Raw genomic sequence first — 15,788 nt, forward strand, 5'->3', positions numbered from 1 at the left:
ATTAATAGTCGCCATGCCTTCAAAGCTATTTCAAAATTTTATAAACTATACCTGCAAAACAAAATAATGTAAACATTTGATAGTTCTGAAACGCAGAGAGAAAGTTTAGCTTTCTCGAATAATGTAATATGATTTTAATTATAATAGGATAATGCAAATTTAGTTCCGTACTATTTAGTGATAAATATTTAATTTGTATTAAACTGCACTTAGAAAAATATGCAGTTTGTCTGCATTGAAAATGGGCTTATTAACGTAGGACAAAAACCAACTGTTTTTAAGATAACTACTTCGAATGCATAATACAGTATCTTGCATTGTCTCTGTTAACATATTTATAGTTTCAAAATTACTCCTTACATTTTCATTTTAAAGTAGTGTATTCAATGAGGCACGACTAATGGGATTTACTTGCAGGGTTGACCCAGCCATTGTCTCTTTTAATCCGTATAATTAGGGGATTAGTTCCTTGCATGGGTAGGACTGAGGCGCGCAAGGTACCTCTGCGCTCCTTGGTCCTACCCCTACGGATTTTATTTATGACCTCCCATTAGAGCAAGTATTGTGCGCTCCTCGGTCCGCGAATCTGGTACGGTACACTATGTTTGTTATGAAAATACTGTTGCAAAAATAGCTATTTTTACCAACATATCAACAACATTTGGACAAAATCAACCATAACCAAACTATACTTACTGACCTTAGATTGTAATGTATTTATACAGTAAATATGTTTCTATGTTTGGACTATATAGAACTATACAATATACATTTCCATTGACCAACACAGAGTACTATAAGTTATAGATTTCTGTCAAATACGCCAACTTTGTAACCAAGTCAAACTGAAAAAAGGACAACTATATGTACTATAGTATCTGTTATACTCAATCCTTGAACCTCATTGGTCCGTTACCCGTGTTGTTATGAGTAAAACTATGCTGTTATGTGAAACTTTTTAATTCTAAGAACTGAACTGAAGCGGCTACTTTGAAAACGGTCGTAGGTAAAAATATTAATGCATTACCTAAATAAATGTATAGTAGAGCAACCATTAACTTAGAACATTTTTATAACATAAAAATTTGATTTTACAAAATTTGAAAAATTATGTTTTTAAAAAGTCCTAGCCATGTGTAGGTCTACTCAAATTGTACGTAATCGTACACTTAACAAAATATTCACAAATTTTTAAAATAAAACCATAGATTAAAAGAATTAGACATATCTATGATAAAACTAATCACCAATCAAAAGATTCGTCAATACATTATAAAATGATATACGTAATTAAACAATTTTGTTCTTCTGTAAATTCTTGTCACATGCGTTGACTGACTTTAGTTGGGTTTTCCCTGATCCCAACTGACTGGAGTGGGTTTTCCCTGCATACTTCGGCATGTTAAAGGGTCAACTTTGATGATTCAGATGGCATAAACACTTTTTTAACATTTTTTATATTTTGACTAGTTAGTTTTCCCCTGCATTATTCATTTTTGTCTATATGTATTTATTCTAATCAGTCTATTATTCTAAAAAAATGTGTTAAAATCACATGTATTCATAATTACTTTTGTAATGGAGAATTCACATGAAGCTGTGCTGTGACCTATACAAAAATGCATTTTACTATATTATGTTAAAAATTTGTCAAAATTGAAGGGTGATAGTGGTTTTACTGGTAGGAGAAGGTGGAGGAGGGGTGCTGACGTGCTTGAGTGAGTGAGAGAGAGAGAGAGAGAGAGTGAGAGAGAAAACAGGGAGATAGAGGACAGACCTGTTTGTCCATTATCAGTCCACATTCTCAGAGGTCAGAGTCAGTTTCCTCTTAGTAGCCAAAGTTAAAAGTGAGATGGAAGGGACTAAGACTCTTTTGTTTATTTCTAGTCTTGTTTTTCTTGGTGAGTTTTATTTCATTTATCAATAATAGTCACTATAGGCTACCAACTATAGGCCGGAAAAATGATTTTTCTTAGTGGTCTTCTTTGAAAATTATTAGTTTTGAACCGTAATTGTTATTAGCAATTGATGGTTGCACTATTTTGTTTGGAATTATAAGGACCATAAACTGTACTAATTTTAATCAAAACCGGCTTTTTTTTAATCTGATTTTTTACTACGGTATCTTAGGGATTATTTATGGGAAAATAAAGTTAGTTACAATAACTTTTAAACCGTGATTTATAAAGCGATGGGACTTGTTTCATTTTGTTCAGAATTTTATAGGATGACCAACATACAAAAACTTTATCAAAATCGTTCAGGCCAGTTGCGAGAAAATTATATTTTCTCCTTATTGTATAGATATATATAGACATATAGATTTTTATGGAAAAACCACTATTAAAATCGATTTTCAAAAAATTTAAAAAATAACCTGGATATAGCATGAATTAGTACCTTTATACCAAATTTAATCTAAATCGGACTACTATGGTCTGTATAGCTCTGTACACATCCACTCATACATCACTTTGAAAACCACTTTTTTGGGTTCAGGGGGACCCAAAACGGATCCACTTAAAACTCAAACTCGAAAATTAGGACGAGAACAATACTCTCTCCATATACTATGGTAGAGAGTTAGAAAGTGACCACATTCTTTTGCAAGATAGGTCAAATTACACTATTTTTGTTCTAAGTTCAACAGTGATCATAATTTTCCTGCAATATTGTTTCAATATTGTTGAAACGGGAATTCCTCACTAGATAGTAATGATTTTTAATTTAAATTATTTTCTTGGTGTTAAATCAATAATAAATCATTTACAAATATATACAAGGAAATATTAAACTTTTATTTCTTGTAACCCTACCACCTTTGATCTGTTAACAAAATTAAATGATTGCTTGAACAAAAAAAAATCGCTTGTCCTTTGTATTGATGTTATAACCAAAGATTAAAGTACAAATGGTATCAATTATCCAATATCAATCATTGAGATGGGGACGCCACCTAGTTGTGTATTTTAACCCAAATATGAGTGAAGGATGAGTGTAGAATGGTGTGAGATGATCACAGCTTTGTTACTGACTAAGATCAGCTGTTTTATTAGCCAGGTAAAACTTATCCTTAAATCAGACATGTTCAACCTTCTTCAATGCCTTCTAGGTTTATTAAGCATGTAACACGCCAAAACAGACTCCAGGTTTAACAATAGGATAAGATGTCTATTTTCAGATTCCCAAGTTAATGATTCTAGTTTACAACATGTGTTCTGAACAACCAATGTCAGCTTTATTGAGAATTAACTTTTCCTTTATCGTATAAAGTGGGTAACACACAGATGAAGGATTCTATTTATAGCTTTCACCCTAGAACTAACAGATGATTTAGATTGGAAATTATGTCAAAATAAGGCAAGCTTAGAGCGGGAAAACCGAACACAAGAAATATAGAAGCTAATAACTTTGTCCTCTTTTCCTGGTGGTCGTTTGGGTGTGAACGACCTAGACTGGCTGTCTAGTGAAGGTGGAAAGTACTGGTTCATCCATCATTTGTATAATAGGTGGAATTTTTAAAAGGTTAAATTTGAGCTAAATATATAGATTTTCATCATAAAACTCTCTCGATTTTATTTCTCCAATTGTTTTAATAACTTTACTTCTTTTAACCTAAATATTATAGAGTTTTGTCTTAAATTTAACATACTTTAACATTGCTGTTTATATATCAACCTCCCATTTATTATTTCCCACAATTTGAGTGATAATAGAAACAACTTGAAGAACTTGACAATAATGTTTTGAAATAAAACAAAACATTATTTATAAAGTTGTATAAAAATATGTTAAAGTTGACTTAATTACCTACTTGATTATCCTATATAAAAGGCAAGCATGTTTCTTGAAAACTTTTTTTATCTGCTTGTGTGCATCGTAGGGAAAATCTAAGTGCTTCTGTAGGATCAGTTGAAAATTATCTTATTTTCTATTCTGTCTTGGCTTTTAGCGAATTTCCCATAGGGAATAAGCTTAATGTAGGTCTCATGGTAAGACCTGGGCCAGGGACCGATTTACTTTTTCGTTTTGAGGTCCCCATCCCCAGAGGCCAAAAACATAATTTGTTCAAATTAATATATATGTGTGTCCGTTAGCACGTTAGCACACTCGAGCAAAAAATGTCCAATTTAAAATTCCCATGTTACTCTTATGGATAATAAACAAATTGTTGTAGTTTGCTTGTTTATGTAAATAGTTTGATTTAATTTGAAAAATTTGTTCATACTAATCATAAGCTATCAACATTTCTTAAAAAACACACACCATATTACCTTCCCTATAGCAGCAAACCTAAGAACGTTAAGAAATCATTAAAATTAATGTTATTTAAAAAGGAAATAAATCTGACTTTTTTAGTGGAATATTTTTGGTAAAATCCGACCAAGTAAATGGAAATCGCTTAGTCTGCAGGTTTGCTGTGGTGGGGGTATTTATTTTCACTGATGTTTAACCGATGTTAGAGCACAACATTCCTGTTAAATTAAACTATGTAATGTGTGTCCCTGTTACAGTCGGAGGGTGTTTGTGCATCGATAGCGCTTGCGTCAAGTGTCTATGTGAGTTTATTAACGAGGAGTCGAGTTGTAGCTACCTAGTTGGCTGCCACAATGATGTCTGTGGACCTTATGGAATCACCGAGCCATACTGGACGGACGCGGGTCGACCTAGATACGAGAATGGAAAATCAAAAAACAGTAGGTTACAAATGCTTAAACATCAATAATTTATGTCACTATACTATCTATTACCATTGACTTTTGGATGCTGAATTATATCAATAGTCAAAGCCATATTTTATCTACTGTATCATTTATGATGTAGGGAGAATGTTGACTTAATCTCGCAAGTGAGTCACGAGGTGTCTTTTTCTCATTTCCCCAGAGTCAAGGTAAAGCCAAAACCTGTATTAACTAACACATGATTGCATTTTTCTAATGTACAAAAAAGACAGCATAAAAGACAAAAAGCAACAGAATCAATGGAAAACTGATGCATCGTAAAACAACTCAAAATTTCTTAACTACGTTAGTAAAGAATCATATTCAATCTTAGTTTATCAGTGAGGACAAAAGGTTATCTAGATTAGAAGAGAAGTAAGGATAATGTATGAATTGAAATACTAAAATAATAATTTGGCGTTTTGGGTTTGTTATAGTGTCTCAGCTGTGCATTAGCTTTGTTATCGATTTAATTAGATTTTTTGGCTCTCCATGTTTAATTTTAGTCAATTTCAAAAAGAATACCTGTCCTTCGTACGGGGTTTGCATATAAGTACAAAATGATCATTGCAGTGATGGGAGAGGAGACGGTTTGAGAAAATTTGGTCTTTCAATTTATACGGTACGGTATCCTATAGTTGAGCACACATATACCATAGCCCTAATGCTCTACCACTACACTCTACCATTGAAAAAAGTAGGTCAAGTTTTCATTGTTTATCACAACTTTTTGTTGCTAGTTGGTTCAAATTAGGTGTTGTCATAAATGAAAAAAACATAATAGAGCTGCACCCTGTTGGTAAGCCTTATAACCTTTTAATGCTATGTAATATCATAGAACCAACTTGTGCAGTTGAAACGGCTGACAACATTCTTTAATTCCTTTAAATATTAACACTCATAAGGTTAACGTTAGAAACTCCAGAGCCACTGGGGCGGAGCCCCGAAGGATTTTTTAGGTAAGAATATGTCTAGGGCCTATATGTTAATCGGGAATGTCAGCTACCATCATACCAAACGTCAACCTTGTCGGTTTAGTATTTTTTTAGTTTACTTGTCACAAACATCCATCCATCCAAACTTTCTTACTTATTAAATTAGTAGGATAAGTAAACTGTTGTAAAATTGCTTGTTTATGGATATATTTTTTACAAACTTGGCAATTTTGTTATTTTACACAAAGCTAATAATATTTTTCTAAAAATCACACTTTGTTACTCTCCCTGTAGCAGCAAACCTAGGTACTCGTTAAACCTAATGTTATTGAATTAGATTTAATTGAAAATAAAGTCACACAAATGGAAATTTGCTTAGGCTGCAGGTTTGCTGCGGCGACGGTATTATGTAATTAAAATTACTTTAGAAAGAAAACTTTGTGGTAATACAAGATTAACTCTAATTTATATATATATATAATAAATAAATCAATCCCGTTGGTCACAATTAGTTGCGCCGGTCGCTTGTTACTTGAATGGCGCTACTGCAACCAGCACTACTATTCGTATTTGCTAGCAGCTACAGTATACCCGTACCTTGCAACGGGTCAGTATGCAAAAGAGACAATGTTGGTTCTCTGAAAATGACAAACGGTTTCACTCCTACCGTTTAATTTAGAAGCAAAATTTAACTCTATTACTTAACTTTATAATAGTACGTTTTTGTTAACTCATACTGTGAATACTTATTTGGCTACCAAGGATACAAAACAAATGATAGATTTTAAGGTACCTATAATAAAAGAATGTGTTTAATGGTTTGCACTGTAAACGAAAACCTATCACAATAGTTCCAAACCTGTTAATAGGGTAATTTTCTAACATATTTTAGTGAAATTATAATCTGGCAAATGGGAATTTGCTCAGTCGATAGGTTTGCTGCGGCAGGGGGATTATATTACTGTTTACAAACAAATAAATCAAAAGAATATACCTCATAACTCAGGATAAGGGCCTAGGTTGATAAGGCAATATAGAATCTTAATTATTTCCTATATCCATCGAATGATTTCTTTTACAATGAATTATAAAAATAAATAAATATTATTACAAAATTTCACAAATATTATAACAGACTCAGTATAGTTAGATCATAAACAAATGAAGTACTGTAACTAAAACAATCCTATACTAATGAAATTGCATTAACATATAGGTTGACAGTTGTTAAAATTGAATCAACTATTCTTTAATAACACTCACACAATAATAACTTTTATTTACTTTTTTTATCATAACAGAACAAAGATATATAACATATGATTTTATAAAACAGGTAATAAGTAAATTGGATGATGTTGTAACTCCAACACACCCTCTCAACATCATGCCTAGTAAAGTCCTAGGTAAAAGAGTGATCTTTTAAACACTTGCCCTAGAAGTGGCTTTGTTAAAAGGTCTGCTTGATTATTTTCACTTGGACAGTATTCCAGAAATACTTCGTTCTTACTTATCATTTCTCGGACGTAATGTTTTCGAATATCTAAATGTTTTATTCTAGCACTCATCTTTTCATTTTCAATAAACTTGATACAGCTCTGATTGTCTTCAAATATTACTGTAGGATTTTCTTGGGGGAAGCCCATATCTTTCAACAATAGTCTTAACCATACTACTTCTTGAGTGGCTAAGCTTGCGGCCATGAATTCAGCTTCTGTTGAAGAAAGAGTGACATTGGTCTGTTTTTTGCTAATCCAGTTTATAGTGCTGTTTCCTAACTTGTACATCATTCCGCTGATTGATTTTCTATCTGCTAAATCACCCCCCCAATCAGCATCTACATAGCATGACAATTTCAATTCTTTTTCCACCCCTAATTTTAATTTCTTGTCAATGGTACTTTTCAGATATCTTATTATTCGCTTTACAGCATTCCAATCACTTTGGGTGGGTTTTTCAACTCTTCTAGCTAGAATTCCAACAGCTGACAAAATATCCGGTCTTGATGTCACTGCAAGATAAAGAAGTGATCCTATTGCCTTCCTGTACATTTTGTTATCTGGCAGATCTGGTGACATAGCTGTTGAGTTGATAAATCCAACTTCCATTGGTGTTCTTGCTGGTTTACTGTTTTCCAGTCCATGTTCAATTATGACTTTATTTATTTTTCTTCTTTGGTGAATGTAAAAGTCTCCATCCATCTTATCAATTTCAACTCCTAAGTAGTTGTGAACAACTCCTAAGTCTTTCATTTCAAAGCATTGTGTCAGTTTTTGAAATGTTTTCTTGACATTTTCAATTGATCCAACACACAAAATGTCATCAACATGAACCACTACATATGTATAATTTCCATCAGTATTACTCGTATATAAACAAGGGTCAGAATTGCTTTTTTCAAATCCCATGCTCATCATTGTTGTATTCAGTGTTTCATTCCAGGCCCGAGCTGCTTGTTTTAGCCCATAAATTGATTTCTTCAATTTATAAACTTTATCTTCATTATCAGATTTCACAAAACCTTCGGCCTGTTGCATATATATTTCTTCTTCTAACTTTCCATTTAAAAAGGCTGTTTTTACATCAAAATGATGCACAGTCAGATCTTTTGTCGCTGCTATGGTTAGTAAAATTCTTACTGTTGTTGAATTAACAACAGGAGCAAATATTTCATCATAGTCTTCTCCATATTTCTGTGAGTAACCTTTGGCTACTAAACGTGCCTTATAGCGCTCAACCATACCGTCATCTCCATACTTTGCTTTAAATATCCATTTACATCCAACTGCTGTTTTCTGTGGAGGTAAATCTACAAGTTCCCATGTATCATTTTTTAATAAGGCTTCCATTTCTTCTTGAGCTGCTACAACCCATTGTTTTTTCTCAGGTTCAGACAATTTCTCCAATTGTTTCCAAGATTTTGGTTCAATCACATTTCCTTGAGCTATTAATGATAGTCTGTTAGGAGGAACACCTTTTGTTTTTCTTTCAGATTTTCTTACTTTCAAGTTAATATCATTGTTCTGATGATCATCTCCATTATTATCCCCATCAATCATATATGGCTCGTCATGTTCAATCTCTTCCATTTCATTTGACATATGTTCTTTAGTTTCATTTGTTGATGTTTGCCTATCATCAAGTACATTTTTCTCATCAGTACCTTTTGGTTGATCAACTTGAACACTTCTTTGATTTTCTTCGACCTTTTCATGTCTTTGGAGTAAACTGTCTACAGGCAATACCCTAAAGCTCGAATTAGTATGATTTGCATCGACATGTGGAAAGGAAGATGTGTCAAAAACTACATCTCGAGTTGTAATGATTTTCCTATCTTCGGGTAACCACATCCTCCAGCCCTTTGATACATCTGAGTAACCAACAAATATCCCTTCTTTTGCTCTTGATTGAAACTTGTCATTTGTCTTGTCTAGGATAAAACCTTTACAACCAAACTTTTTTAGATATGAAACATTTGGAATTTTCCTATACCATCTATGATATGGTAATACACCATCAATTGCATCTGATGGGCATCTATTCCTAACATGAGCTGCTGTTGCAACTGCTTCTGCCCAAAACGTTTGAGGAAGATTTGCTTCAATGAGCAAACATCTTGCCATGTCGTTTAATGTACAATTCATCCGTTCAGCCACTCCGTTTTGTTGAGGCGTTCCGCTACATGTTAATCTTCTCTGAATACCATTACAATTCAAAAATCCATCGAACTCTCTGTTAACATACTCTCCTCCATTGTCTGTTTGAAGATATTTAATTTTTCTTCCAGTAAAATTTTCTACTTTGTTCTTGTACTTTTTGAAAGAATCTAATGCATCACTTTTCTTCTTCAAAAAGTAAACTTCAACCCATCTTGAGCTATCATCAATAAAAGTAATGAAATATTGAGATTTTCCATGTGACTCAGTTTTCATTGGTCCACAGATGTCAGAGTGAATAATGTCCAACACTTCAGATGTTCTTTCACTTTTAGGAAAGGGTCTTTTTGTAAATTTTCCTTGAATACACACCTCACATTGTGGAATAAGCTCTTTTGTGTTCACTTTAATACCTTTAACCATATTTAAATTGATTATTCTTTTCAAGTCTCCAAAGTTCAAGTGTCCAAAATGTTGGTGCCAAGACAATAGACTTGATTTTTCACAGCTTATATTCATTTCTTCACTACTCTCTTGTACGTAATAAAGTCCATTTAACCTATTCGCATGGATCTTTGTCTGTCCATTCTGATCTATTATCAAAGCAGCATCTTTTTTAAACAAAACTTGATACCCATGGTCAGTAATTTTAGCTACAGACATCAGGTTTGTTCGAAGTTCTGGTACATACAAAGTGTCATACAAATTAACGCTTAGATTAGTACTCCCATTTAAAATGTTCATATTAACTGTTCCAACCCCTCTTGCATCAGTTGATGAATTGTTGGCAAGAGATATACTTCTTCCATTTGCAGGCTTGTACTTTACTGTTCACATGAGTCATATGTGAAGTGCATCCACTGTCCAAACACCACTGTATATCTTTCATTGACAAGTTTCCAAAATAACTGTCATCTTGTACAGAAGAATTAAGTCCTAGTTCTTCTAGTTTAGCAATTGCTACGTTTTGTTGATCTTTATTTGCTTTGGGACAAAATTTTGCTTTATGCCCGATCGCTTTACAAATAAAGCATCGAAACGGAAAATCAACTGATTCCGTTCTATTTCTATAAGAGTCTTTTGAAAATCTTCCTGGTTGAAATGTAACTTTGTTCTGAAATTTTCCTAGCAGAGCTTCACTACTCTCTTTCTTACCATGTTTTTTTCTCGCTTCCCACTCTTCTACAATTTTTATTTTTAGAGTTTCAGGAGAAGGCAGTGCATCTCTAGTTTCAATAGCAATTCTAAAGTTTTCAAATTCATCTGACAGGGAATACAAAAGAATAATTGTCAAAAGATCCTCATTAATATCGATTTCCATTCCTTTTAATTTGTCCACTACATCAAAAAACATATTCATGTAATCTCTGACATCATAATCAGGTGTCAGTTTTGCCAAAATTAGCTTCTTCAACAAAAAGGCTTTCCTTGCTGGTCCACTGGAATCATAAATGCCTTTTAATTTTTCCCATATCTCTGCTGAAGTGTTACATCCTTTCACTTGCTTTAATTCGCTTGGGCTGATAGAGAGGATTATATCTGCCTTTGCCTTTGCATCAGTGATTAGCCAAGCAGTCATTCTTTCACCTTCTTCTAGAGGCCTTTTAATGGTTCCTAACACATACCCAAGTAAATCATTTTTAACTAAAATTGCTTCCATCTGCATTTTCCATGTGTCATAATTATTTCTGTTCAAAAGTTCAATGTGATTACTCATATTTCTTTCCATATTCCTCACTTAATTGAGTCTCATAATCTGTTAAAATTGAATTAACTATTCTTTAATAACACTCACACAATAATAACTTTTATTTACTTTTTTATCATAACAGAACAAAGATATATAACATATGATTTTATAAAACAGGTAATAAGTAAATTGGATGATGTTGTAACTCCAACAACAGTTCCTTTAGGTAATGTTTAATAATGTTTACATTCGGGCTAGTGACATCATTATTTTAAATTTATAATCCTTACCCTCTCTGTTCTAATATTTGTGCAGTATTTAATAAGGTTTGAACCAGCTGTGTTGAATTGTGAAATCAAAATTAATTTGACAGTTAGTTCTTCTGCTTGTTTACATTTATAAACTTAGTAGGTTTGTTCTTTGTTACCATGGATACAATCAATCAATATTTACTTTTAAATCTCTCACCTCAGATTTTTGAAAGCCTACGGGGCAAAGCCCTAGGTCAATATCGAAACGTAATAGTTCTATATGTATCCTCGGAGTTGTAGCTTCATTTGTGTGCAATTTGAGCATAGTCGGTTCAGTAGTTTTTGAGATTAGCTCATACAAACACACACACAGACACCACCTCTTCTTTATAATAGTATATAATATAATATAATATATATATACAGTATAGATTTCTATCTATACTATTATAAAATTGAGGTGGTGTCTGTCTGTCTGGGCAGCTGTCACGACTAAAATACTAAACCAATAAAGCCGAAATTAAGAACAAAGATGAGACATATTTAGGAATGTCTTAGGCCTATTCACTTCCCTGAGTTCCTCTCGGGCTACGCCCCTTGATGTCCAAAGTTTTGAGGTGAGGTGAGGTTTTCGAAAGTAAATATTAATATTGGTCTCCATGGACGCATGAGAAAATTCACAATGTTTTCCTTTGCGCTGACATTTCAATGTAACTAGCAGAACTGCCAAATTGCTTATGTCATAATTTATTTCAGACAGCTAATCCAAAGAAATTAAATATAATATTTTACACAACTATGTGGCAGGTTTATTTATTCCAAAATTATAATATCATTGATTATGGAAAAAAAGATTCTATAACCGTTTCTGTATTAACCCAGGCTCTGCTTTTGATTTATTAAGGTGATATATTTTCATGTAGACAGTAGGACAATTATAATGTAGGTATCTTTTTTTAAAAATTTACTGGCTTTTTGTTTATAAATTCAAACTACTTAACAAGTGTTTGGGTTAGGTGGTATAGTACATCTTCCCGTTGCGAAGCACGGGTACAGCAGCTAGTTAATCCTTAAAACCAATTATGCATTTTGGAACACCCTGTAAGATATGTGTTTTATACTTCTTATTTTTAATTTATGATTGTACCATTGCTTCCTATTACATTTTCTTGATTTAAGAGTGTTTTTTTACACCACAGAATACATTTTACAAAAATCTTTATTTATTTTACAGAATACAAGGAATGTACAAATAGTGCTTCTTGTGCTGAGCTAACAATAAAAAACTACATGGATAAATACGCTCAGGTAAGTGGTCGATTAGTCTTATGAGAAATAGATTGATAAATATTCCCAGGTTAGTAGGCAACAAATACTCCTGTGATTTCGATCACCCCCGTGGAGAGAGTCGATTAAGTTATTTGCGAGGTTAGAAAACCGAAGAGCAGATAATCAAGACTCTATATTGTACCCACCATTGATTATGAACATTAAATGTTCAATTTATTTAGGTAGACGAGCATTAGAACCCTTCCCCCTCAACCATTGTTTGTAAAACTTTTTACAGTCATCTAAAAATTGCTATTAGGTCTAATTTAATATAAGTATTTGGAGTAAGTAAAGAATGGTAACAGTAGTTACTATCTCTCTTGCACTACCCTCTATATACACCATCCTATTCACCCTGTTGCGAGAGAGTGCCTGGAGCTCGGCTCAGCCCTACCTATGAGTAATCCACTCACGCACTCACACTCTCAATGGTTCGCCCATTCCCTTGCGTGTGTGTGTGTGTGAAAACTGCAAGTGTGTGAGTTGGGCCATGCCTTTGGACAGCTCTGAGCAAACAGGGTATAGCTAACGCTCCTCTTTACACTTCACAGTTTTCACCATCTGGTAAAAACTGTATAATTTTACGTTGTGCCTATGTTTTGTCCACACTACGTAATTTCTAACCGTAAGATGAGATAAATTTGTCGCCAATTTTTAATTCTCCAACAAGCAATGGATCCGTTGTTATAAACTTTTGGCATTAAGGCAATTTTATCAACGTCGTAAAAGCAATACCAGGGATCGTCTTCAATGGATGCATCATGAACAAGAGAATTTCAACAGTCAAAAGTAAATCAAAGTAAATGTAAATAGGACAAACATCAAAATTAAATTTACTTTTTGTTGTCATGAAGAGACCAACCATTAATCAATACTAGAGGTCGTCCAGTGGTCGAAAACTCAACCAAAATGAAAATATGTAATGTACAGGATTCTCTATTTCTATTTTCACCCCACCATGTAAATAAAACATATGATTGGAATTTCTTCCATTTGTTTTGATTTTTTGTTGTTATTTTGTCACCAGCATGGCAACCCATAAGGCCAATGTTATTTTTTTAGCGAATTTCCCATATGGGGAAGAAGCTATTACTGTAGGTCTCATGGTAAGACTTGGACCGATTTACTTTTTCATTTTGATGTCCCTAGAAGCCAAAAACATCATCCGTTATAATTCATATATATATGTGTCCGTTGGCACAATAACTCGAGCAAAAATGATCCGATTTTCATGAAATTTGGTACAAACGTGTAAACCTACGTTTATTTGAACGAGTTCGCGAACCAGCCATCGGACCATGGGAACGGGGTTTTATGGGGGGTATTTATGGGGTAAAAGGTGGTTTTACTCGTTTTTAGCCCTCAAAAAATAAAATTTCCCAAATTTTCTATAGACCATTTTGAAGAGAGCTTAAAAAACCAAATAATTTAGTATATTGAAGTGTTTTTGTATGGTAATTGGTTATGGAGAAATTGTAAATTTAAAATTACCATGTTATTCTTATGGAGAATAAGTAAATGGTTGTAGTTTGTTTGTTTATGGATATATTAGGATCAAATTTGGCAAATTTTTATTTTTCTATGAGTATCTCATGATCCACACAGTCAAAAGCCTTGGATAGGTCACATAGCACACCCACAGTCTTCTGCGATCCATCCAAGGCTTCCGCAATGCAATTAATCATGTTTGTTATGGATTTTTCAGTACAGAGTCTGGAGGGAAACCAAACTGTGAAGGATTTATTAAATTATTGCTTTCTAAATATTCTGTTAGTTGAATCCTTACAATTTTTTCAATGTTTCAATGTTTTATGTTTTAGGATTGTAATGATGACGGAAGAATAGACTGCTACGACTACGCAGCAATCCATGCAAATGGACCTGCTGGATGCAAAGGGTCCCTGAGAAGAGGATCAATAAAGGTTCTTAGAAAGTGTCTAGACAGATCAAACTCTTCGCCTGAGGAGCCTGAAGATGAAGAAGACCCCAAAGAAGATGCTGAAACATTTGTCCCTTCGTAATCTAAATAAAGTGAAAACCGAAAGTGGAAGAGGGAAGATACTGCCACAAAAAGAGCTGCCTTGGACATATATCACTAGTGATGGTATACAAAATTAACCAAAATTATGATTTATTCAATCCATTTAGTATATTTAATGGTTTTGTATCAGATATAGTCTGTTATTCTTTTGATACACGTTTTCTTATTGTTATAACAATAAAAACTTAAGGCAAAATTGTACACTGTTAGAATAAAATAAGTTAGTATAGTGTGTAGTATTTATTTATGTAAGACTAGCTGTGTGCCCGTTCTACGCACGGGGATCTTAAGTACCGTAGTCAGTTTAAACCTTCTTATATTAAGAACAGCAGTTGGTTTGCATATTTTCAGATATGCTGGCAAAACTATTATATATAAACCTTCCCAAATATAGTATCTGACATTTTTAAGCCAAAAAAAATGCTTCGCAATTAAATATCACCCGGATCGTGTTGGTCCATATTATAGCATTCATTTCTGTTGTTTAGAGTCAACACTTTCGATATACATACCATGAATACAATTGTATATACCATTATATACAATTGATGTATACAATTTTCATTTTTAAAGTTTCAAAGACCTAAAATACATGCTAGAGCATCGACTGACCTTTTTTTTGAGTTATGGACTTTATTTATTTAATTTAAGAAATGCTGTTACAAGAGTTTTGACTTGTGAGTTTTTTACTCTAAATCACAGTACTGTACAGGTTTGCAGTAATAACTGGTTGTGATATAGTTTTCTAAGCTTTTTCCTTGTATTTGTGGATTTGGTTTCAGTTACAGTACTTGTATGTTTTCATCTAACTTTTATTATTAAAGCCAAACAGTATATGTTAAAATGTATATGTTTAAGTAAATGAGTCTTCAAATTGTCTAATTTGATTAAAACCTTCTTCCTTCATGTTTGATTGACTATTTCTTTCCAAAATAAATAATAAGTGAAGAAATAGATAGATGTACACACAAACACAAATTCAACAACAAATTAAAACTACAAATAAATTCAACAAAACTAAAATATTGTTGTAACAAAATATTTTTTCTGCTTTATCTACTAGTGATTTGGTGGTCCAATCGGTAGTGCGGCGGACTTTGAGCCCAAGGCAGCAACATCGTGGGTTTAGAACATGGTACTTGTCACTAATTTACATCAGTATAGT

At 33.1% G+C, this 15,788-nt stretch overlaps 1 protein-coding gene across 1 annotated transcript; it reads left to right on the forward strand.

Annotated features, from left to right (window-relative positions):
* The first annotated feature begins 1,775 nt into the window (after window positions 1–1,775).
* Window positions 1,776–14,643, forward strand: LOC128988948 (invertebrate-type lysozyme 3-like). The gene is made up of 4 exons (XM_054410741.1): window positions 1,776–1,901; window positions 4,515–4,697; window positions 12,488–12,561; window positions 14,403–14,643. The coding sequence occupies exons 1-4, from the start codon at window positions 1,853–1,855 to the stop codon at window positions 14,601–14,603; spliced, it is 507 nt and encodes a 168-aa protein (XP_054266716.1). The 5' UTR covers window positions 1,776–1,852; the 3' UTR covers window positions 14,604–14,643.
* Window positions 14,644–15,788: the final 1,145 nt, after the last annotated feature.

Source organism: Macrosteles quadrilineatus, unplaced genomic scaffold (assembly GCF_028750875.1).
Source record: "Macrosteles quadrilineatus isolate MER2022 unplaced genomic scaffold, UCM_ALF_1.0 Scaffold_3__2_contigs__length_128488019, whole genome shotgun sequence".
NCBI classification, from domain to species: Eukaryota; Metazoa; Arthropoda; class Insecta; order Hemiptera; family Cicadellidae; genus Macrosteles; species Macrosteles quadrilineatus.

Bases quoted from the DNA above. Each gene is read 5' to 3' on its own strand.
- LOC128988948 (XM_054410741.1), top strand. From the start codon at position 1,853: ATGGAAGGGACTAAGACTCTTTTGTTTATTTCTAGTCTTGTTTTTCTT. The intron at 1,902-4,514 runs GTGAGTTTTATT...TCCCTGTTACAG, and splicing joins TTCTAGTCTTGTTTTTCTTG to TCGGAGGGTGTTTGTGCATC. The intron at 12,562-14,402 runs GTAAGTGGTCGA...TTTATGTTTTAG, and splicing joins ACATGGATAAATACGCTCAG to GATTGTAATGATGACGGAAG.